Raw genomic sequence first — 25252 nt, forward strand, 5'->3', positions numbered from 1 at the left:
CGATTGGACGCGGACGTGGTCCAATGAAAACGCCGCTTTCTCTTCCGGAAGAGCCAATGGGCTGGCGGATACGCGGCGTGCACCCAGGAAGTGGAGACAGGGGTTCAGGGTTCAGGTGTTGCTACTACGAGCTGTTGGCGCGCGGTATGCATTGCTGGCTTCACCCAGGCGACGTTAACAGCTCGTGACTGAAGGGCTCGTGTAAATGCTGCGGAGTGGACGGCTGGAGTCCAAATGGCGCTGCCGCGGCTCAGAAACCCACAGGGCGCGAATGCCACCGAGATAGAGAAGAAAATTAAAAGGTGAGCGACTAAAACGAACGCTTATGTCGAGTCCGTGTGTGGAAAGGAGAGGGGTGTGCCACCCCGCTGTCAACACAGAGTGAGGGCGACACCTAGCTTAAGACATGACGAGCTAATACTTTATTCCTTCAGGAGTATAGCCTACTTGCCTCTTTTGCTTTGTCTCTATTGCTTTCACGTCACGATGTTCTGATATATGGAAGACCAAACGCGTCTAAAACTATCATTAATTCAGTGGGCAGTGTAGGGGTTTTGATGGTATCCTATAGTTGCACATCTGCCAGTACACTACATGTTATTGTAGAGTTATGTAGAATGCATTTATGCTGAAATAAATACATTAAATGAATGCATGTATCATTGAATTCTTGAAAGGATGTTGGACAATAAAACAGAAGTCCTCAAATTCCCTCTGCCTTTGTATGCCTACTTTTCTTAATTTCTGTATCTTGTTTACATTGACCTAATCACTTAAAGGTGCAAAGCATGAGAAAAAACAACCCTCTCTATTTTCTCCACCACCTTTAGAAAACTTGTATTCAAAAACTCAGTCGGATTTCCCTCCTCTTATGGCGTCTTAATGGGTAGCCACGCCCCCTCATTACCAACCTAATTTAGCACTACCTCCATCTGAGATAAGCACACCCACAGATAGGGCCAATCAGAGCAGACTGGGCTTTTTGGAAGGCGGGGCTTAGAGAGACAGGCACCAAAAAGGAGCGTTTCAGACGGAGGCTTAAAAAAGGAGAATTAGCTTTGGCAGTGTGAGAAATACATAGGGCTTTTCTGGACACTACACCGTGAAAACTGTTTCTTGCAAAAACCCAAATGACATTGTTGAACATAATAAATTAAATTTAAAATTAAAATTAAATGAGCATAGGGCCTAATATGGGACCTTTTAATTTGTTCTTGTTTTTCTCTCCTCTTCAGAGGTAATGCGCTGCGGCAGGGGTCTGCGTGGAGGGGGTCCCGGGGGCCTGTGGCTCTGCTGCTGTTGGCTGCGTGTGTTTGCGGAGCAGGTGTGTGGCTGTACCTGAGCTCCCTGGACAGTGAGGTGACAGAAACACTGGTTCGCCAGGCTGAGCTGGTTTCCCCCCAGCCCAGAGTCTTCAGTGTAGAGTGCTCGGAAGACTACGAGAACTACAAACGCTATCCAGGTGAGGCTCTGGTCTTTGCACCGCACTGTGTGTCAGGCAGCCAGCTAAACAAACATGGCTGGGAGGGCAATAAAGCCAAGCCTACTTGATAAATACCGGGGTTGGATTACGTCACGCCTTTTAAAGGTTTAACCCTGCGTTCACACCAAAAGCGTCAAATACACCTGTGGGGGCTAAGGGCTGCTGATATGAAGCTGCCAGCCTCTCTAACAGTAGCTGGCAGGGGACGGGACATTCAAACAGCACTGCAGACATCACTCCCAGTTTGTGAATAGTCTGTCAGGTTTTTTGGTAGAGCTATGCAGAGCACAGCATGATAAAATACACGATATATCACGATCGTACTGAAGATTACTTTGTAATAAAAATTTGCTTAGGCCTCCTCTATTTGTATTCCATTGCCCTTTTGAGTTCTTTCATTCCTCTAGCCATTGGCTGCTGCTTTGTCTTTGTCGCTCTACATTTGCATAAAGTTCAGCTCTGCTGCTAAACTTCAAATGGACGTTTGTTGGTGCTCAGGGCGCTTCCATCGTGCTGCTCGCTGCAGTCCACACGTCAGACGCCCTTGGTCAGGAGTGTACATTAAAAATGATTGGCCGCCGACTTTCACTATTGCTTAATACGCCTTTGGTGTGAACACAGGGTAACATGATATAAGAGTGGCCTGTTCACAAAATTGTAGAAGTGTTGTAGCTGGTGTTTCTCTAACACCAGCTTACTGGAATTTGTATTATCATTATAACACACACTGAAAACTGGATTTTAAGGGGGAAAAAGGCTTGATTTAGTAATGCATAGAATATAAATAATAAAGTAAAGGATTGGTACCTCAAGTTAGTACTAAAATAAAGGCACTGAGTTGAATCCCACCACTGTTGGAAACTAAATTCAAATGTTCTCTTCAAAGCATCCACTAGATGGCAGTATAGTTAGGTAAATAATAAGACTCCAAAATAAGAAATGAATTATTAAAGTTTATCCCCGGCCTTGGATACAATCCAAACTCAGAACTCTTTCAGCTATGTTCCTCATCAATTTCACCAATAATTGGATACATAATCGTGCTGCCTATTTTATAATCTGACAGTGCAGAGGCAAATATGAATAATAATAATAATAATGGATTGGATTTATATAGCGCTTTTCAAGGCACTCAAAGCGCTTTTACAGGGTTCCAGGTTCCATTCATTCACACACAGTCATACCGGTGGTGGTGGTAAACTACGGTAGTAGCCACAGCTGCCCTGCGGCAGACTGACGGAAGCGTGGCTGTCATTCAGCGCCTACGGTCCCTCCAACCACCACCTCAAACATACAGCAGTCATACACATTCACACAAGGCAAGATGGGTGAAGTGTCTTCCCCAAGGACACAACAACCATGACACAGGTGGCAGAGCGGGGATCGAACCGCCAACCCTTGGATCATTGGCCAACCCGCTCTACCACCTGAGCCACAGTCGCCCCGAATAATAAAATGGCTATATTTAAAACATCAATATTAATGTGGTACTAACCAAAAGAAAGTTTAATAACCCATCCACATTAAATCATGAGTGTTTTCATCAGTTTAGAAGGGGAAATAACTCCATTTGGGAAGTTCATACATGCCGTATGTAAAGTTATTGCAGCATATTCATAAATTCATCTGCGCATTTGGCAGGAATGAAAGTTCAAAGTCTAATGAGGGAGACAGCTGGGCTGACTTTGGCTTTTCCTCACACCAAAGGGGAAATATTCATTTTTACAGACTCACCCAAATGTGAGAAGAAGAATGTCTGACCATTAAAATTTCACATTCACACATCGGTTTTGAAATAAATTTTATTATCCGAGACATTTATTACAGTGTTTATCTCTCTCTGTGCCTTTAACCTTTTGCTGCTGCAGTTATTCAGACGTGTGTGTGTGTGTGTGTGTGTGTGTGTGTGTGTGTGTGTGTGTGTGTGTGTGTGTGTGTGTGTGTGTGTGTGTGTGTGTGTGTGTGTGTGTGTGTGTGTGTGTGTGTGTGTGTGTGTGTGTGTGTGTGTGTGTGTGTGTGACACACCATCTCACGGTTCTGACTCGTAATATTTTGACTATTGCATAAAAGTAATTTAGGACTTTTAAGAAGTCCATAAAATAGCTATGATTTAATCCCTCTCCATGTCACCGGTGATAAATGTGTAATCCTTTAATTAAAAAACGACAGGGAAAAATAAAGATTTAGAAAACTAAATATATCTCCTGAAGGAGAAAAATAACTATAATTCCTGAACAGCAACTGGAAATATTGCACCTATCATTTCAGTTTTATTTGTACACCTGTGTCCGACCTGACCGCCCAGTTAATACTAAATTAATAAGAAGGAAACGTTCTACTCAAATATTTATTAGCTCATTGGAACCAAAGCTCCCCTTTAACTCCAAACACAACTTATTCTAATGCAGACATATCTAAAGCTGTCTGCCTTAGTCACGGACGGAATCCGAAGCAGCCTCGAGGCAGTATTTGGCAGAAAGGAGAGAACAAATTGGACATTTGTCTTGTTAGACCCGTGGGCTGCTAGGAGTTCAAACTGTGCATCTCCAGTGTCTAAAGAAAACACAGCAGGAGGCTCAGGCTAGGAGCAATACATTCTGTTTGGTCAGGAGTTTGGAGGGAAGCCCTACACTCTGTGGCATTAACGAGCACAACTCCCATAATGCCTTTACGTTGCACTTTATCTCTCTGCCATGGCGCCCAAAAGCCTCCATTGTGAGAGGACACTGCACCAAGATACTCTACTAGTATGTCTCCACCGAGCAGCACAGTTCGGTTTGGCACGGTTCTGCAGGGCACGGAAACCCCAGATCTGGCTTGTGTTTCAACCATAGATAGTATATAATATGGATATACTGTATATCATCCGTGCTGTCCTCAGTTATTCACACGGCATCCAATAATACTGGTTTATGCGCGTTGCCATCTTGTGAGATTTTTACTCTGCCTCACGTCGGGGGGGGAGGGAGATACGCCCATCTAGCTGACGTATACCTCCGAGGCAAAGTGAGGGACAATGGGCGGAGAGCTGTCACTCAAGAGATCGCGCCAATACATTCTAACCTCCAAAAGAATAAAAACTAGCCTGCTAGAAAAAAAATCACCCCCCTCAGTGTTGTCATGGAGATATGACCTAAACATACAGACCAGAATGGTTTTGTGGACCAGGCTGTAAATAGGTTTAATAAGACTTTGAAAACGGTCTGTCTAACAAGTGAGTCAAAGAAAAATTGCTCAGTCTTGGTACCACCCCCAGTGGCCACCGGAAGGTACTACACTTTTGGTCACTTCCTTATTGGATGCTGGTAAAAATCGCTGAGGTTGGGGCTTGGTTTCAACTGCCAAAACTATGACTTGGTAGGTGGGGTTTAGGCTGGACGGTGATAGCCACGGTCAGAGTATATACAGTCTCTGGGTCAGAGCAGCGCTGGCGCCGAAGCTACGTGACTCCTGTGACATCGTAGCAGCGGGACGCAGTGTAGCCCGCTGATTAAGTCAACAAGGAGGAGACACACCACACACAATAAACAAAGAGCTGCGCCAACATCTTTCTCTAAACACAAGACTCTTCACTCTCTTGCACTGAAATCATGATTCTGTCGGCCAATCAACAGACTGCATTGTGTCGCTCCACCCTTTTTGGAAGACCTGGTAACCCAACGAAAGGGTGACACAAATAGGTGTGGCACGGTTCATTTATTATTTGATTACTCTCCAACTCTGTACAGTGGAAACGCAGATAAATGCGTGCTGCACCGAACCTAACTGAACAGCTCAGTGAAAATGTGTCTTTGCTCTCTCCCTCGTGTGTCTCCCAGGATGCACCCCTAAGAAGTGTGGCCGCGCCATTGCAGACAACGTGGTAACGAGGGAGGAATCCCAGGTCCTCAAGAGGTACACATTTCTTCGTCTTCTTTCTTTTTTCAACTGGCTGTCTGTGCAGTGAAGAATCATGTGTTGCTTTCTGTGTGTGACCCACAGGCTGGCTGAGAGGGGGCTGGCGCTGGCCGGTTCAGACGGAGGGGTGAGTACACCCCTTAAACATTTCTGCTGACTGCTTTCCAAAGCACAACACACATTTAAAAAAATTACCTTTCAGAACATAGCCGTAAGCCTATGTTCATTTTTGTACTTCATTCTCATCTCCACTGCGGTGCCTTCAACAACACCTTGGAAACCCAGGACCAATGGTGGTTTAAAAAAAAAAAAAAAAAAAGTGATGCACCAATGAGCTGTGTTATTGGAAGATTGAACTAGGTCATTTTTTACTTAGAAGAGGTTAGGTAGCCAACTGTCAAATGAAACATCCTAAAATGCGCCAACTTATGTAACACTCTCTGTCTGACAATAATTAGGCTTTGGGGTATGTTTTCAGTCTACTTGTGGCTAATTTAAAATGACTTTGCCAGTATTTATTTTAGGTTTCCTTTCTCATTTTCAACAACCACAGTCAAAGGCCCGATCCAACGATGAATAACTCTTATTTAAAATGTAAGGATAACCTTTCCTGCTGGATGTGAAATTATTGAATAAGTCGTTTGTTAGCGGGGGCGCTCGTGGTGTAGTGGTTAGAGTAAATGATCTCTTATCATTATCAGAGCTTAGAAAGGTGGATGTGTTCCCTGCAATGAATTCCAAAGTATTCTCTTCAATTTACACTTTATAGTTCAAAATTGAATGGAAGTTCTCGGGATGAGAATCCAGATCTCCATTCTTTACATAAAATATTGGCACATTCATTTAGGAAATATTGCCACCACTATCGGCCTAGAGGACCCTTTTTTCCCCCAACTAAATCCAGACAGTATGCTCCATATCACTCAGACTCCCTCCTGTAATGACCCTCTCTTGACACTAGAAGGCAGGCTGGCACAATAAGCAGAGCTCCAGCTTTTCCAAACGTGGAGTCATATTCTCCGCCCAGAGACGTGTGGCTGCCGGCTGGCACGTCCCAGCGCTTGCTGTCCTGACCCCATGCAGGCCTGGCCCTCAGCCAATAAAGCAAACTGTTTATGGAGTGTTAAGACACTTAAGTGGAGGGAGGGGGGGGACTTCTGAGAAAGTGACTTATTTTGCGGCTTGTGAAAAACAAGAGGACCGTCCCAAAGGAGTGGACAAGAAATAACAAGTAAAGGGCAGAGTGAAGAACCACGCTAAAATGTCACCGAGGTGGAACGGTGCTAGACCTTGAGGCAATGACTCTGCCATGCATGTAAATCAACGTGTCAAATTGATTTGTTTTATTTCTTTTGACCCGTCTGCAGGCTTCCATTCTGGACCTGCACTCTGGAGCGCTGTCGATGGGAAAACAGTTTGTCAACATCTACAGGTGGGGAAATAGACCTCGGTATCTATCCACACTTATTTAAATTGTCTTCAGGAAGAGCATCCTGCATACAGTGTGACATTTTCAGAAATGTGTTCACCCAAATATGTAAATAAATCAATCTCACTGCTGCCGGTCCTTGTAGAGCTGTCTTCTCCGGGGTCCAGGCAGTGACCCATAGGACGCCTCATTTATCACTATCAGCAGATGCCACTTTCTCCTTCTCCAACCTTCTCTCTTCCTCCCTTCATTCATTTCTCCCTACATTTCCTCCCTATCTTTTTCTCTCTCTCTCTCTCTCTCTCTCTCTCTCTCTCTCTCTCTCTCGGCCCACTGGGCAGGTGGCAAACACAGGATCCTCAGGGAGCCATCTGGCTGATTCTAATCAGGAAGTGATGATTATAACTAACACCGCCAAATTATTTACTCTCTCCGTTGGCTTCCGGTTAGCTTTAGAATAGACTTTGTGAGATGTCAATGTTAGCGTATTTGATTTTAACTCTTCGCAAACACATCACAGCATTGCCGTCATCCAAGCAACTTGTTTTGTCGAAGTCCCACGGCCGAGGTACACACTGTGGGGTGAGAACACTTGAGTATTTCCTGGCCTGAAATTCTGGAACATGTTACCCCCTGACATACATCCAACCTCAAAACCTATTTATTTAGAAAGGCTTTTAATACACAGTAGCACAGTGTCGGTGGCATTTTCCCTTCGTCCTCCTGCTTTAATGTAAGCTTTTCTGATTTTACTGTATGTTTTAAATATATATTGTATACTTTCTGTTAAGCACTTTTGAATCCTGCTGGTTGCTATATAAATAAATGTTGATTGATGGACTAACACACACACACACACACACACACACACACACACACACACACACACACACACACACTCACACTCACACTCACACTCACACTCACACTCACACTCACACTCACACTCACACTCACACTCACACTCACACTCACACACACACACACACACACAGACTTTTACTATCTGCTGTGATTGGATGGCTGGCTGGGTAATGGTGCACTGTTGCCGTTAATATATCCTAACAGCTCCTGTCTCCTCTGCTCTGTTTCCCCTGTTTTTGTGTGTGTGTGTCTGTGTGTGCGTGCTCATGTGTCTTTGATTGGCTTTGTGTGGCGTCCCCCCCAACTCTCCGTCTATCTGTGTTTGAGTGACGGGAGGTGGCTGCAGGTATTTTGGGGATCAGATCGGGGATGTGTTCACACAAGAGGATTTCGAGCTTTACAGGTGAATAAAATGACCTTTTTATTAAAAAGCAGTCGGGCATTTACTGTACATTAAAGTGTCTTGATCCTAAATGAGATACCAAGATGTGACATGCATTCATATTATGATACCTTTATACACAATAACAACAACATTATTCCTTATTATAATCCCTTTTGTTGGCATTCTGTTCTATTTGAACAGGGAATCAAACGATCAATAGTGTGTGATGATGTTGCTAGTCTACAAAATGGATGTATGGATTTTTAGGCCCACCTCCTAGATTACTGATTACAGCTTGGAACATCAGGAGCGGCCGAAATGGGAAAAGCTATTGAATTATTGTCACCGACTATTCGCTGGTATCAGTGTAAATCCTAAAAGTTGCTTTTGTCAAGATACAAACCCATTCATTTATAAACCCACTCAGCTGCAGTTGAGAGTGACATCCTCGAGACCTGCTTGGCCCAGAAGTAGACGCTGTATCAGGGTCATAAATCATACTTAAACATATACATCTTTCAATATTTTTTTTTTCATTGCAGAGACGTACGTGGGCGAATCCAGGCCGTTATTGCCGAGACGTTTGGGTTGGAACCGACTCTGATGTACCTGACAAAGCCCACGTTCTTCTCCAGAATCAACAGCACCACGGCCAAGACCCAGCACGACGAGTACTGGCACCCGCACATAGATAAGGTAATGCACCAAAAACAGGTTCCCCCTTCTGCCTCGGAGAACTTTGTAGAGAAGCAACGATCTGGTACCAGTGGTTTGTAATTGACAATGTTGGAATTGACTTCATTAAACAGATGATGTATCGGGCTGGATTGTGATTTTCCAGTCTGAAGTTTGAGAGAATCGATACTGGGAGCTTAATTGAAGTTGGCTGACAGGAATCCTCTGTATTGGCTGAACATGAAAGCAGTGCTCTCTCCATTTACCCGTCAGTCTCCCTCCCATGTTCATGATATGGGCTGGGGAGGCACTTGTGCGCTTTAATAGAGTCGTGGTTCTCTCCATAATTCACCTACATTTTTTCTCTTTTAACAATTTGCACCCTTTCCTATTGTCTTTAAGTGAGTTAAAGGGATAGTTCAGTATTTTTGAAGTGTGGTTTTATGAGGTACTTAATATGCATAGTAAGTCTGTTACTTTATGCAGATGGCGTTCGGTGCAGTCACTATAAGGAGTTTGGGCGAGACGTTGCTGTAGATGTTTTTTTTGACACATAAATGCTTAGCCTACCTAAAATATAAAAGCCGCTCAGTTGGTAAATGTAGGATTTCTTCTCTGTTTTAGTTTGCCACCAGACAGCCGTTTTTATTTTTGCACTTTTTTTAAAAGCGGAGTCCGGCCATTGTATTACTACGACGACTCGCACTGGTGCAGTGCAGCGTATCACTCCGCCAATCAGCTGTTCCACTCAGAGCTACCACAGCTTGTTCCCTAGATAAGCTGACGTCTCTCCGTCTTACTATTTATAGTGACTACACTGATCGCCATCTCCATAAGGTAACTATGCCTAAGTACCTCAAACAACCCCACTTAAAAAATACTGAACTATCCCTTTTAACTTTATCGAGAAAAAAAGATAAAAAATGCCATTCACAGATATGAGCAGGGTAGGACTTGCTCATTGAAATTGTAGCAATGAATGATACGTCCCAGGGACTTGAGCCACTTAGCAAAGTTACTACGCTTTTTCAACACATGAAGAGAAACCTAAGGAAGGTCAGTTTGACTGAGCTCCAAATTGAGACTTCAGACTTGGGTCTTTTCAACTGTGTAAAACCCAATTAAGATTCTACACGCTAAGTGCAAAAAAAGTGGATTTTTCTAACAGTGGCGACATCAACAAGCCGTCAAGATTGACAGAAAAAGGGTTTAAGACCTCAGATATCTGGAGATTAGAGTAGAGTCAATGCTGCTTTGGCTTGAAAGGTGTTTGAGGAGATAGTGTGCTGTTATCAGCAAGTTTGAAACAAACAGGATGTTCGTCTGGGGAGTAAAAGTTTCCATGTTTGACAGCTTATTTAGTTAAAAAGTTAGAACAATATTATGTTGGAAAACTCCTGAATTGATAGGAATTCTTGTGATTTGAGAGTATATTTGATGTTATTTAACAATTGTCCTTGTCTTACTAGAGGGCTGATAAAAATCATTGCAGTTTATTGTTTACCCCGAATGTTGCTTTTGGAAAGATGTTCAGACTATAGGGCCGGAGGAGTTTTTTTTATTGGCATTCCCCATAAAACTGTTGAAGCATCTGTCTCAATATTGATCCGTAATCCTCCCTTGCTAACATGATAAAAAGGCTTGGAGGCAAAGAGACCCAGCAGTACATATTTACTTTGCTTGTTCTCGGAACACAGCACATTTGCTGTGTCGACTCCGTCCATTGGACTATTTGTTGCCTCATCCTCTCCCGTTGGCCCTCGACAGCTGGAGATATGTATGTATATGATATGAAAGGGCCCACTTCTCTTCGCCATCTGTCTCTGCCACCATTTTGGGGCTAATTGGCTAACCCTAGCCTCATTTAAATGTAAATGGCCCCTGACGCCTTTGGTGGTGACAATTTTCTCCCCATCGATCATGCTGCTGATACGTTGTCACAGCACCAGTCCTAGTATGACAGCAATGGAAAAGTGTGTTTTAGCTCATTCATGGCAGCGATAAACCTGCCGTCATTATGAAGCTGAATTATAGCAGCGGACACTAAATGTCAAATGGTAGGATTTCCATTTATGACCTTGGCTTGTCGTGCTGCTAAAGAAAATCTCTTCAGCAGTTTGTTTATACAGTAATCAACTCGGCAAAATTTCCTCCGGACGTGGTTGATTTGCACCTTGTGACTACAGAACTTGCACCAATTTTTAAACAGATTACAGAATGGATACAACTAAATAAAAAATATATGGGGCGCCCTTATCTCAGTTGGTAGGGCGCTTGCATTCCTTGAGGATCAATCAATTCCTCGTTAAACTTTTTTCTATTTTTAGAACGCAACGCATCTGTCTACAGAACAACGGTTGACCGCAATAAAGCGCTCTTATGTCAGTCACAGTTGCCATATGATATTAAGGATTGTTTTCCACAAGTTTAAAACGCATTTTCCTCACTGAAAGTAATTAAATAGACGGGCCACAATTTAAACCGATCCAGTAGGTCTCCGATGGGGAGAGAAAAAGAGAAAAAAAGCATGGGCTGTAGTTGTAACAAAAGAAAATTGCCTAAGTCACCATTTAAAATAAGAAGGGCAGCAAATAATATAACATGATTGTCCTACAATTTAAATACATATAAATAACTCACCAAAGCAGATAGTTGTAGGCCTATATCCAACCGCGTAATGCTCACTCCGTGTCCGTGAAGGGGTATGAATACTTTTGCAATGCACTGTACTAGTAGAATTTAGAACACTTTTTCTTTGTGTATTTTGGATGTTTGACCCCCTTTGAAGCTGTACTAATTAATATCAATTAAAACACCCTCGTATTATTTACTAGGGTGAGACGCTGCAGGCAGTCAGACCAAGATAGAGTGTAAGCTGGCAGACTGCTCACTCTATCTAGGTGCACTAAGCTCTGAGTCCAAATATAGAGAACTGTTCCATTTACTCCAACTGTTCAATCCGAAAAGTAAACACGATCCATCCAACAGCTTAACTTTGCTTCATCTAATTGCCTTTTCACATCTGAAAGTACTAAGGGTTGAGTTTCAGTATGCATTTGATCTGTTTAGTTTTGGTTTCAGATGTGAGCCCACTAAAGAGCTATGCATGATATACTGTACATACATCCTGTTGTCTTAACATGCATTAGCTGTGTTGCCCAGTACTTTACAATTGATTGATTTGTAGTCGGTGTGCGTAAGACATTGGTGTGTTGTCAGTTTAGTTCCCCCATCCTCTCCTATCCTCTGTCTCATCTTCTTGGAAAGTATTATTTTCCGAGAGGATTAGAAATAGCATAATTTTTTTTCTGACTGACTCTTCATAAAGTGGTCCAAATGTCAATTAAATCTTTGGTTTCTTCTCCCCATGTGCTGCCGCAGCTCATTTTGTTTTATTGCGTTGTTTTTCCTCTTTGGTCTTCTTACAATAGCCTGCCAGTTGATCTGTTTGGTCAGGAGGAGAGCTTTTACAACACTATATTTAGTTCAGATCAAGATGAAACATCCAGACCAAACATGGTAGGTGTGAAAAGGGTTGTCTTTTCTCCGAAAGCAGAATGATGCTCTAGAAAACAAAACTAAAACATGTTTTGAAAAAGAAAAATGTGACCATTTATTTCAACAGTAGTGCTGAATGAACATTCATTCCCCGTCTCTAATTAAAATGTTGAATGAAATATCTTGACTAAATATCTCTTGCGATAATTTACATAATTTACAGTGCGACAAATTCAATCCGTGACAGCCTCCCTTGTGTCAGCTTATTATTTGATGCCCATCTAATCATTCATGAATGCCATTGTTTTGGCTTAACAAATGAGTGTGTATTGCGTGACTGGGACAGAGCCCATTAGAAAAGACAACACAAAATCATAAAATCTTTGCGGCAACCATCATACAGTCTCATTTACTTTGACACACAATTGAAATGCTGAATTTAAACCAATTAATTTCTTAGTACATTTAACAAAAATAATATTGTCATAACCTCTGAATTAAATGTTGTGTCTGGTGGGGCACTGGTTAAAGCTTTTTTAGCATTATCTTGTTGGACACTGTAGAAAATTTAAGCACCCACAGCTGGCCTGGCAATATATCATAATACCCTTTAAAAAACATATCAAGAATTAAAGGGCTTATGTCACAGCAAGATTTAGAAAAACTTGTCCATGCATTTATCTTTAGTAGACTTGACTACTGCAATAGTGTATTTGCACGCCTTCCAAAAAAATCTATCAGGCAGCTTCAGCTAATTCAGAACGCTGCTGCTCGAGTCCTCACTAGGACCAAAAAAGTGGATCACATTACCCCAGTTCTGAGGTCTTTACACTGGCTTCCAGTCACTCAAAGAATTGATTTCAAAACACTGATGTTGGTACAAAGCACTAAATGGTTTAGGGCCAAAATACATTACTGATCTGCTGATATGTTATGAACCGTCCAGAGCCCTTAGGTCGTCTGGGACAGGTCTACTTACAGTCCCTAGAGTTAGGACTAAACAAGGAGAAGCAGCTTTTAGTTATTATGCACCAAAAATCTGGAACAAACTCCCAGAGAACTTGAGGTCTGCTGCAACTCTCAGTTCTTTTAAATCGAGTCTGAAGACTTTTTTGTTTCCATTTTAACCTGCAGTTTTTATTTTATTTGCTTCTTTTATTAGCTTTTAAATGTTTTATAATATGTTTTATGTATTCTAATCTTGCCCCTGTAAAGCACTTTGAGTGGCCTTGTGTCTGAATTGTGCTATATAAATAAACTTGCCTTGTCTTGCCTTTATTACAAAAGTACGGATATTCTAAACGGCTTGTCGGCTTTTCAATACAACAACAAATGAAATAGCTGGCTGGTAGATGAGGCACAGAGACAGGCTGAGACACAGTTTACCAGACAGATACACAATGATAGGTTATATAAATGAATTGTTATGTTATGTGAAAAGTTGACCATTCAAATTTCTTCTGTTCTCACCCTTTGATGTTCCAATAAGCCCACACACTGTTTAAGCTCAGGCTCTCTCATCTTCGCATCTCCTATTAGCACTATTGTAACAGCATACAGCCCCCACAGCATATTTTATTTAGCATGAATACATTTCGCTTCATCTGAATGGATGGGCTCCAACAATCCATTCGGTTGCATCATTAAAAAAATATATATAATCCTATAAAACTGTATTTAATCAGTCCCAAAGGTCTGATGAGAGCAGTTCAGGTGAGGAGTCAGCAGAAACTGACCCATGAGAGAGGTAAAGGCCAACCATTACTCTTTCCAACTAAGAATGGCTGACAGTGTCCACAAAACATGTGGCTGAGATTTATTGCAGTGACAGGAAGCCATGTATTAAAGGCTGTGCTTAGGTTCTCTCTGTGTGGTCAGACATGCATTACCCTTAAAGTATGATGGATCTTCATGGATATGCAGCGTAAAGCAAACACAATACAGCACTGAAAAGCTATTTGGAGATTTTTTTCAAATTGGTGCTAAACACAACATTTTCATTAGACCAAAGGCTTGTGGACATCCATGGTTAGAAGAAGAAAAATAAAATTCACATATGGAATCGGGTAATTTCCCGTGTGGCCTGTTGCGTGGGTTTGTGTGACAAAACATAGTGTGTTGACTAGACAAACCTGTCGGTGATGTGCCCTGGTGAAAGATCTTGTAATGTGTGTCTCCCATTAGCCAAACGGTCATGAAGTTTGCGAACCATGTTAACGCAAGACACCCAATTATAAAGCAGAAAGTTGTGTTATGTGAACTTAACACTGACCCTACTGTGCTTAAATCATGTAGTGTGTGTGTGTGTGTGTGTGTGTGGGGGGGGGGGATTCAGCACAGCCTCAGAAATCCACTACCACTGTTGTAGACTATTAGAAATTGATAGCTGATCTACAAGCAGCAGAGTAAAGGTTTTAATGCAGGTACTCTCTTCCTCTCTGTCAGGTGACCTATGGCTCTTTTGACTACACCTCACTCCTGTACCTGTCTGACTACGGCTCTGACTTCACTGGGGGAAGATTCATCTTCATGGACCAAAATGGCAACCGGACAGTGGAACCACGGGCAGGTAACTACCGGTTAAGGAAGACTTGATGCACACCAGTTGAGAGCATATACATTTTTTTGTTTTTTAGATAGTTGGCGTTCAAAAAGGCAAAACTCAAACGGACTAATACATTGTAAGCAAAAGTCACATGCACGGGAATGCTGTCAGACAGTTCTGTGAGTAAAAATGCAAATCACAAAGCAATTTCTACAGTCGCTTATCACAATCGCAGAGCATCGGCCAGTTATTTTCATGCTTAATGTGGAGCGCATATTGTAACAGCCATCATCTATTAAATGTAGTGTGCTACTTTCCTCTGTCAGCCCACGTAATAGTAGTGGGCGGAACATATGCGTTTATGCTGTTGTCAATGTGCGCTAAATAAATTATAATAACACATTGCATTTAATGAAAGACATTATGCAAAAGACGGCGAAATGATGCGTAAATACTACGCTTCCCGTGATTAGTGCGGATGGGGTTCACACCAGCGATGATCCGCTCAAGAGTTCACTTACAAAAGCCCGAGACCCTCTTCAAGCGTAGTCCGGTTACTTGGTGCCCACCAGAGTCTTGGAATGCATTCAAACCACTCCAAATGAACCGTACCAAATCCAGAGTTCGTTTCAACCGCACTAAACAAAGCTGGTGTGAATACGCCCTTAATCTGCCTAAAGTAGTGCCACATAGTTATTTTCCTCACTTGGTTTGAAATGTGCTATGTTGTAAATCCAGGCTATATGTTAACATGTTGTAAGTTACCCCTGGCTTTGTCTATATAAGTCTTTAAACCCACACATAAAGTCAATGATGCAGGGTCGATAAAGGATTTCATTATCGAAGCCTTGCCTTATATTAAAATTGCTGTGCTCAGCGGCATTAGGGAATCTGCAGGTGTTTTTTTTAGCACTCTTAACATGTGAAACAAAGTGGGTGTAATCCTCTATATTTGGGGAATCAGCAGCGCACAGTGAGAGGGCAAGGGATTAGGCTTCATATCTATATACAGTAGTACCCGGAGGCTTAGACATAACCATTTGATGTTCTTGTAGGAAACGCATTGGTCTGTGTCTTTTATTATAGTCAAGTATAACACATACAGAAAGTATGAGTAATGCTGTTAAATGGATATTTCGAAGGGGCTTGGGAAAAATCCACATGGAAAAATAAACTATACAGGTTTCAATTTCCTGTAGTACTACCATGGGACTTCCAAGGTATATGTAAGGCATTTAAAAACAGGGGAATTGGATACATTTTCTGGGGAACTTGTGTAAAATCAGGGCTGTTCCAAGCTGGTCACTTAGAGGGAATGTGCCAGAGTGAGGTACCAACTTGTCCCGACATCCTTTTGAATTGGATGGTGAATATAAAGCCCATTTTGCTTTACTTTTGCTCTGCTCTGTTTGACTGGTCCTTTTCAGGTTACTCAATTTTGATTTTCCCAGGGCAAAATGTCTCTTATAGCCAAGTGAAACACAACACAACCCCCCCCCCCCCACACACACACCTTTGCAATGTTTTCTGAGCTCAAAAATGACATTGAAAGGTTGTTGAAGCTATTTGGTTTACTGGAATCTTACCTGAGGGCGAAGGTAGGAACCCTTTGTGTTAGCCAAGTCAAACGTATTCAGATGCTGTTGACCAAAATCATTTATTCGTCTCAATGACAAATTAATTGTCAATAATCAAATTATACATGAAGTATTACAATATTAGGTAATTAAGGCACATATATATAGAAGTACTTACTTCAAAAAAGTCAAGGCATGTCGAACGAAAAGGTGGCATCCTCACATAGCTGTGACATAGGTGGTGCTAGAAGCTTGGTTGATAGTGACTTCTTTTAGTTGTAGTTGGGAAACTGCTTTAGCTGATGATCTATCATACTGACATGACAAATGACACACAGAGAGAGGACGGCTTTCAAATTTGACAGCGACAAGACAATTTGTTGACAGAGGTCATGGGTGGATATGAGGGCTTAAGGCTCACAGATTGAAACGCTCCTAGTCCTCTGATTGACTTTGAAGCAGGAGAATGAAGGAGGGAGAGTGTGAACATGACAGAGAAATTGTATTAAGAGAGGGACTATTATGGCTAGCTCAGACACTAACCAACTGGTAGGTTTATTCAGGAGACATTTTTGTACCGTTGACTCTCTTCTGATGACTGATTGCAAACACTGGCTCTTCTGTGGAGCTGTTTTGACACCGCCAAAGGACTTGTATTGAACTGGAAGCTTAGCACTGTCAAGTCGCTGTCATCAACTATAAGCTGTTTTAATGATGAGAGCACTTGATTGTAAAAGTTCAATTTAATGCACAAGATTTCTGCAGATTTAATTCTTCTCTTTTAGTTGATCTGCTGTGGTTGCAGCAATTCCATCGAAATACACGCAGGGTTCAACATAACTTTTTTTTCCTACTGGCCCGCCGGGCCAGTGGATCCGAGTTTTACTGGCCCCTTGTATATTTTCACTGGCCCTGCACACACTTTTTTTTTCTTCATAATTTAGTGTCAATAATTATAATACCTGTATTAGAAAAATAAAGAAAGATAACCAGATCTAAAGGGAATATCTATACTGTAACAGTATAGATATTCCCTTTAGATTTGGTTATTTTTCTTTTAGTTAATTATATGAAATGTTGATATTGCTCATACACATAATATAAAACCAGGAAAACATATTGAATTAGAAGCCTACAACTGAAAGTATGTTGAAAGAGTCGGCCAGTATTTTAAAGTCCAGTAGTTTGAAGGTTGTTTTTATTCTTGAATTTGGGCAGTTTAATGAATAGTTCACCTGCAGAAGTCATGTTCAAACATAAAAAATAAATAAGAGATGAAGGTCTGATCATTCTTTGTGGTGTGGTAGGCTGTTTTTATTACTTTCTCTATATGCATTAGGGATGTGAATGTGTCGACCGAATGACCGGTTTTCCACTTTCGCTCAAGTTGACTTTAAAAATAGAATAGAAATCCGAAAATCAGTGGGTTATGCCGTTTTTTTAATGGGAGATTTCACCGTGTATGTGAGTTCACGTCTGGTCGTGAGCGCGCTGCAGCAGTGTCACTTCTCCATGAAGTGTCAGCTTCACATATAAGAGTCCGGTGTGGGACCATTTTTTCAAACTATTGATAAAAAACAATGCAGTGCAAAATATGCAGCATAAGTTAAACGCTCGTCTAAGACTATGACGTTAAATCACCTTAGAAACACACAATGCCTTCGTCCGATCACAGCAGCGTTTCACCGTGTGATCTCGCCAGCGAGTGAGCCGCCGCGCAGATGAACTGTGGTTTGTGGCTAAAATAATAACCGGGGATATTCTCCCCGTTAGCGATTTCAATGGGAAAGACTTCCGCGATCTGATTGAATGTCTCGAGCCTGAAAACACAGTGCCAAACTGCGCGACTATAGGAACTGTACAGTGAGCGGAGTCCCTCCGTTCGTTTCTGTCTACAACCGACACAATCACCGGAGACGCATTCACAGCGTTTAAATAACGCCTCTCATTTGTATTACCATTGGGGCTTGGATGCAAATATTGTAACATTACGGCGGCAGATAAAGGAAAAGCGCAGTTATCATTTTCTGCGCCACAACCTCTGCTGTGGGAAGAAAGAAAGGGGGCAGAGTAAGTCGATTGATTTGTCGACTCGCAGGCGGACGGTAGGCAGCTCTGCCAACGGTGCCTGTCAAAACGCCCACGCATCGGTTGTCCACTGGCCTTTCATTAAAAAATATATTTTATATTAGGTTTATTATATTGAGTCTTAAATAAACACTGCTTTCATTACGACTCAGAACGCGCATTTCAATGAACCATGATGTAGTCTACAAAAAGATACTGAACTGTGATTGGCCAGTCACTGGCCCGGGCGGGACAGTGACTGGCCAATCAACTTGCCCTGCATATGATTTTACTGGCCCCGGGCCATCGGGCTATACGTTATGTCGAACCCTGCACGTGATTCACTCTAAAATGTACGACCTAGGTTTAAACAGTTTCAGGCCAAATGCTTAGCGTAATATGCAATGGAGTCAGCCTCGCTCTTGAATCCTATTTCTCTGCTTTGCTCCATGAAAGGCATCTGTGGTGAGGGAAGGCTCTGGGAATCGGTTCAATTTGGGAAACATCTCCTGAAGCCTTTAACTCTCCCTGACAGCATTACTCCCACTCTGTCATAACTGACAGCAAACCCCTCCCATGCTGTCTCCGTTCACCTTGTCCCTTCTTTAATTCAACGTTTTTAAAAGCAGTCCCCTCTTCCCTCTCTTTCCTGGTCCTCTGCTTCCTGCTAGGGTTTGGCAGTTACATGGTATTACCATATCCCTGGGTATTTAGAAATAGCAACAGTATTACACAGCTCACCGCAGTTGAGAAGCTCTTCGGGCCCCATGCTGGGCAGTTGACTGACAGGTTTTGACTTGGTGAGAGTGTGATCTTCATATTATGACGGATGATTAGTCCGCGGAGAAGATCATATCTTTCGGAGGCGACAGAGTGGAATGAGGTATAATTATAACACCAGGAACACAATCAGGACTCGGCTGACTGAAATTGCAAAAGTCAAGAAAGTTGTGAGTTAACCCTTGGGGGACGCTGGTGGAAGTGTTGCTCAGGTTTCGAAGGAAAAGGAGTGGAAGATTACAAAACGAAGGAGACGGGAGACAGGTGGCTGATGGATTTGCTGAATGTGATGGCGTCCCCCATAGGGCAAGGGGATAGACTGTATCGAGTGGGGACGCTGGGAGATAGATGAAGACTAGATATGCGACGGCGAGATAAGGTGTTTGGTTGGGAAAGGCAGATACAGTGCAAGGACAGAGAGTAAGGCACATCTGCCAGCCAATAGGGGGTAACCTGCCATCTTAGACAACCACAGGGGGATTAGATAACCTCAGATGGGCTGCTGTCTTGGAACCACCACCATGACCTTGGTGGCTGCACCTCTGCAAACATCCAGATACTGAATACAGCGAACATGTCTGGACTGATCCTATCTTGACTGAACGTCCTTAGTCCAAAACTTGATTTTTGATTTATCTAGAAACGATCAACATTATTTAAAATAAAATAAAAAATGGAGCACATTTTAGCCAAGGTGGTGAGCCATACATCATTTCTTTTAGGCAGATGTTACATATCGGAATATTGTTTTTCTCTTTTGTCAGTTTCTTTGTTTTCAGTTGGGATGACTCACCTCCACTGCTGTATAAAACACTGAAAAACACACAAAACAATGTAATCATAAAAGAGAAAGGGCTCTAAGTCGAATGACAGCCTGTACTCACCCCAGTGCTGCTCTATACTGTAGGCTGATGCATGGCACGGTGGTAACCAATTGGGAAATGCTTTATATATCTTTTAAACCCTCTCAAAGGTTAAAATCGTGCCGGGCACAAAGTAACCCGGGTAATTGCATTAGGGAATGTACTCTTCACCAAAGATCAATCCAAAATGTCAAGCTGTTTTTCAGCTCCACCCAACGTCATCTACCTATTAAACATTAATCCCTGACTACTTTGAGACATGGACTAGCCTGTGTGCCTCATCCTACACCAATTAATTATGAGGCTGTGGGAGCAATCGATACAATGATTGGACAGTGTGTGTTCACGTGTTGTGTGCCCTTTGAAAAGGTGGCATGATAGAAGTCAAGCCTCGTTTAGCAACATGTTAGCATTGCACGCTCATCTCGGTTGTGTCTTTGAGGTTAAAGACATCATCAAGTAAAAATCGTTGATGTGTGGCTGTTTATAAAAAGCAAGAAAAGACTGGATGACATGAATAGCAGGAGATATCAGCACCCTTTTCTACCGTAGGAACTTTTCCCCAGGAACTAGGAACCTTTGGAAGAACCAGGGTCTAAATATAGTTCCTGGGTTTTTGATTCACCCTGGTGAAAGTCCCTGCCCGAGAGAGATAGTACTTAAAAAAGGTTCAGGAACTTCAGGGCCTGGGGTTGCAGTGCTGAGGATCTCTGATGGTTGAGTACTCTTTGCAATGTACAAGTAAATTGTATTATTATAAGTTATATGAACATGTAAGTGTAAACTATTCTCACTATTCTCAATTTTCTTCTTTCAAATAATGTCCTTTAAACGCCCTGGAATGGGATATCTGGAGGAGTGTGAACCCTGTTGAATCGCTCAATGAATATCCCTCCATTGTGTTGCCACTAATCTGCTGTGCTGACTGCACAGAATCCGCTGGGCCCGTCATGCTTAAAACCGAGAACGTCTATATTGACAAGTGCATGGGGATTTGAGGATTATTTTTGAAGATGATTTCATTGTGTATTGTCATCTAAAGCTGTGTGGCTAATTTAAGCACTTGAAAATAAATGCCCTCCTTTTCAATGATATGAAACAAGCAGACCACCCCCTTTCTCTTGCTTTTTGTTTTCCATTCTGTGGGTTTCCAAAGTAAATGCCATTGTTTAACTGAGCGCTGATTTCTAAGCTAATGGGACTCTATCTCTCTCTCTTTCTATCTCTCTCTCGCTCTCTCAAGCACCCCCCTCCCCACACACACACACACTCTGACAGACGTACTAACACACATCATCAGTATTCCTCTGAGGAAAAGTAGAGCAAACAAATTCGGGGACAAAGTTTCCAGCTTTTTATTCACATTCACATATTGAGATAACCTCTTCAAAAGTCAGAACACTGGAGGATTGGTAGCAAAACAAGAGTCTGAAACGTTTTTAAATATAAATCTCTTAATAATTGGACATAACCGGAGGCTAGCTATGTAAACATTAATGCAAATGTCCATCAAGCAAGTTGTGTTAGAATGACCCAGACTGGCTGGTAGATTGCAACGGCTCATTATCTGGCCCAGCTAAGCAAAGCCTCTGATAAATGACGAGAACTGACTTCAAGGTCACCGCCACAAACTCTGACTGTGTTTGTCCAAGTCAGAACCTTTTTTTTTTTTTTTTTTTTTTGATATCAAAAGAATGCATTTCAGCATTAGCAAAAATACAATCCTGGAATGAGTCCAGCATGTCCCCGAGGCCATTTTATCTCTTCAGGGTTCCAGCTTCTTTCTTAGCGTTTTTGTGTCGTGTCCGCTGTGCCCTCATCACATTTCCCTCAAGTCCACAAGCAATGCTGCATAGTATACATACAGAATCAGAATAATCTTATTTACTGTCTTTCCCAGATTGATGAGAATATTGTGAGTAATTGTAATATTGTTTATATTAATCATGCATGTGTATCAAATACAGAGCTGGAGTCAGGATGTTGTTTGTACGGAAAAAAAAGTTAATTAAAATGTTGAGAGAAAAAAACAGAATTTCTCAACATTATATTTCTTCTTTTAAATGTTTCCTGTAGGTTTGCCTCACTCAGCATCAAGCTTGAAAAATAAAAAAAACGCTTGGCTCTGTTCAAAGTTTAAAAAAAATAACTTCTCATAGCTCACTTATTATTATTTAAAAAAAATCTTGTTTAAATGTGAACGAGACTGGAAATGTTTGTGATTTTAGAGATAGTTAAATGTGTGAGACTAACGGCATGTAGCTTGAGTCAAGATATGTTTAGCATAACTTAGCAAGACTGGAGGAGATGGGAAACAACCATAGATAGTATATAAAATGGATGTAGCATCCGGGCTGACCTCAGTTATTCCAACTTCACTGTGCAACTGCATTCCCCCCCTCCCTTCAGTGTTGTCATGGAGATATGACCTAAACATACAGACTAGAAGGTTTTTTTGGACCATGCCGTAAAAAGGTTTAATAATGCTGTGAAAATGGCCTATTTAACTTGGGAGTCAATGAGAAATTGCCCTGTTTTGGTACCACCTCTAAGTGGCCACTTGGTGAACTGCATTTCTCGTCACCTCCCCATTGGATGCTGGTAGAACTCGCTGTGGTTGCGGCTTGGAAACAACAAGCCTAGCTGTGTCTAATTAAATGAAAATACTACCAACACATTTATCTAATTTAGGCAACATATTTTCTTTAATTACCGCATTTATGTAAATGTAAAGCTACTTATTGTTGCTACTTTATGGCAAACTAGTCTAGCTGGGGTCAAGATGTGTTCAGCCTAGCCTAGCTTAAAAAATGAAGGCAGGGGTTAACAGCTAACTTGGCTATAACCGTCCTAGGTACCAAGCCAGCACAGTTAGCTACATCATATCTCCAGGCCTGTATGTAATACAAACACGATATTGATTAATTCTGTTCAACAAATCTTCCTATCATAGTCTTAGAAAGAAAGCCCTTGAGCATATTTCCCAAAATGTGTTACTATTCACTTAATGTTTTTGCTTTATTGAATTAAGAATGGTGTAGCATGATACAGAAGGGAGTGACATGTTAAATTTTTTTATTGGACTTGCATTGAAGTTCACACTGCAACTTTTTTCCCATCTCTTTTCATTCCTCCTTTGCCAAAGGACGAGTCACTTTCTTCTCCTCCGGCTCGGAGAACCTCCACCGCGTTGAGAGGGTGACGTGGGGGACGCGCTACGCCATCACTGTGTCCTTCACCTGCGACCCCGCACACGCCATCCCTGACCCCACCCTGCCCGAAAACACTGAAGGGTGACGGCCAGGCCCACTGGCTCGGACAAGCCCTGCAACACAGGGGGAGGAGGAGGGGGTGGGGACACACACGGAAGGAGAATGAGGGAAGAAGTTGGATTTTATATGGCAGTTTTACCTTTTAAAGGGATAGTTCGGCTTTTTTGAAGTGGGTATGAATGAGGTACTCATGCAGAGTTTATCTGTTACCTTATGGAGATGGCAGTCAGCGCAGTCACTATATGGAGATTGGGGGGAGGGACATTGAAATGGTTGAAGTCAGCCTTGTATTTTTGCAGATATGAATGCTTAATTAAAAAAACAAAAGATATCTGTATAATTGTATGCTCAATGTAGGATTTTTTCACCGCTTTAGTTTGCCCCCAGATAGCTGTTTATTTTTGCACTTTTTTTCAACTGTAGGTCAGACATGTATTCCTGTAGCGCTGAGTGGATCAGCTGATTGGCGGAGTGATTCGCTGCACTGCACAGGTGCGAGTTGGCTTACTGTTCACAAGTACCTAATACAACCCGCTTCAAAAATACTGAACTATCCCTTTAACATTGGTACACTTAAGCTGCACAATCGATATCTTGATAGACTTTCTGCCCACATGCTACAGAAAATAAGGCACACACATTCCCTTCTCTTCTAAAGAGGCATTTCCTTATCTGCTACTAATCTTTGTATTTTTATCCAAATTTTTTTTTGTTATAGCAGTTTATTTTTGAATTTTTATATTGCGCATTTATCATCATTGCTAGCATTAAACGTGCTTGGGTTTCCCACAGTCTGTTCCTCTTAATCATTTTGGCGTGGCGGCATAAGCAGAACTGAAGGAGTTTCAAAGAGGCTCAACTGGGATTGTGTGTCTTCTGAGTGTCTCGTGTGTAAGGAGAGCTGTCACGTCCTCCAGGAACACCTATAAATCTGGTGGATCGCTTACTGAATCAACCTTTCATCACACACTCGCCCCCGCCTGTGACCCAGGAGGCATTTTCTTCTAAGAAGAACCCTCTCCTTGTTCAGGAGTGATTGCTCTTTCTAGTGTTACTATTTACTTCAATGTGGTGGGGACGGTTTGAAATAAAATATTGGCAGAATCGAGGAAAGTCCTTGTCTCTGTGTCTCATGTCATTGGTCTGTTTTATCTCCAAAAACAGGACTGTTAAAAAAAAGAAAACTGCACACTCCACTAGACTGACATTCCGTTTTCTTTACAATAACCAATATTATTCCTGTTTTTACCTCTATTTATTGTTACTAGAGTCTTATCTGCACTTCTTTTGTGAGCCAAGACACTTAAGGAATTGTAGGATTGATCAAACACTTCACGCTTGCCATTCTTACTAGTCTGAATATCTCCCCACGATACGCTTCCTGTGTCAATACACAGCCTAGGCTCTGTAAACAGGCATGTCACGAGCTACGGTGGGCCAGCTTTTGTTTACAAAACTATTGTTTAAATACCAGTTTACAGTGACTAGGTGTGTGTTAACACCAGATCAGGGCACACACAGTAAGGACAGTTAGGAGATCGCATGGAGATGCCTATTTTGACAAGAAGGGGTTCTCCAGAATCGCTCACTCCACCTTTTTAAACTTGAGCATTGAGCCATAATTTTGTGAGTATATTATGGGCCAAGAGAACTATTGCAACCTTTCCCTTTTATAATAAAGTTTATTTCATTTCAATTCCTAGTAGAATCATCATCTGATTTTCAGCAAAGTTTTTGATTACAGTATGTTGGATTGGTGTCATGTCTAAAGAGTCAGTAGCAGTTTGAGTTCCAGCAATCAAAATGTTCTGTTTGCGCTTGATTGCTTCTCATGTCATAGAGCCATTTTTCCAGTAATCATGAGAAAATCAACTGTTCAACTCCAAGTCACCAGGGGCTCCAGATGTGACGAGGGAC

General features: G+C 41.9%; 1 protein-coding gene across 2 annotated transcripts; it reads left to right on the forward strand.

Moving 5' to 3' along the window:
- The first annotated feature begins 103 nt into the window (after positions 1-103).
- Positions 104-24466, forward strand: ogfod3 (2-oxoglutarate and iron dependent oxygenase domain containing 3). 2 transcript variants are annotated; one of them, XM_080048744.1, is made up of 9 exons: positions 104-302; positions 1236-1462; positions 5302-5377; positions 5465-5507; positions 6748-6812; positions 8020-8076; positions 8601-8754; positions 14677-14800; positions 23209-24466. In XM_080048744.1, the coding sequence occupies exons 1-9, from the start codon at positions 235-237 to the stop codon at positions 23358-23360; spliced, it is 966 nt and encodes a 321-aa protein (XP_079904870.1). In that variant the 5' UTR covers positions 104-234; the 3' UTR covers positions 23361-24466. The 2 variants fall into 2 exon arrangements, with proteins under 2 accessions (XP_079904870.1, XP_079904871.1); XM_080048745.1 differs by lacking the exon at positions 8020-8076.
- The last annotated feature ends 786 nt before the right edge of the window (positions 24467-25252 follow it).

This window comes from Ammodytes marinus (genome assembly GCF_949987685.1).
Source record: "Ammodytes marinus genome assembly, chromosome: 20".
Classification (NCBI taxonomy): Eukaryota; Metazoa; Chordata; class Actinopteri; order Uranoscopiformes; family Ammodytidae; genus Ammodytes; species Ammodytes marinus.

Coding starts and splice junctions, on each gene's coding strand:
- ogfod3 (XM_080048744.1), top strand. CDS start 235: ATGGCGCTGCCGCGGCTCAGAAACCCACAGGGCGCGAATGCCACCGAG. Junction 5,508..6,747: donor TGGCCGGTTCAGACGGAGGG/GTGAGTACACCC, acceptor ACCCGTCTGCAG/GCTTCCATTCTGGACCTGCA. Junction 6,813..8,019: donor CAGTTTGTCAACATCTACAG/GTGGGGAAATAG, acceptor AGGTGGCTGCAG/GTATTTTGGGGATCAGATCG.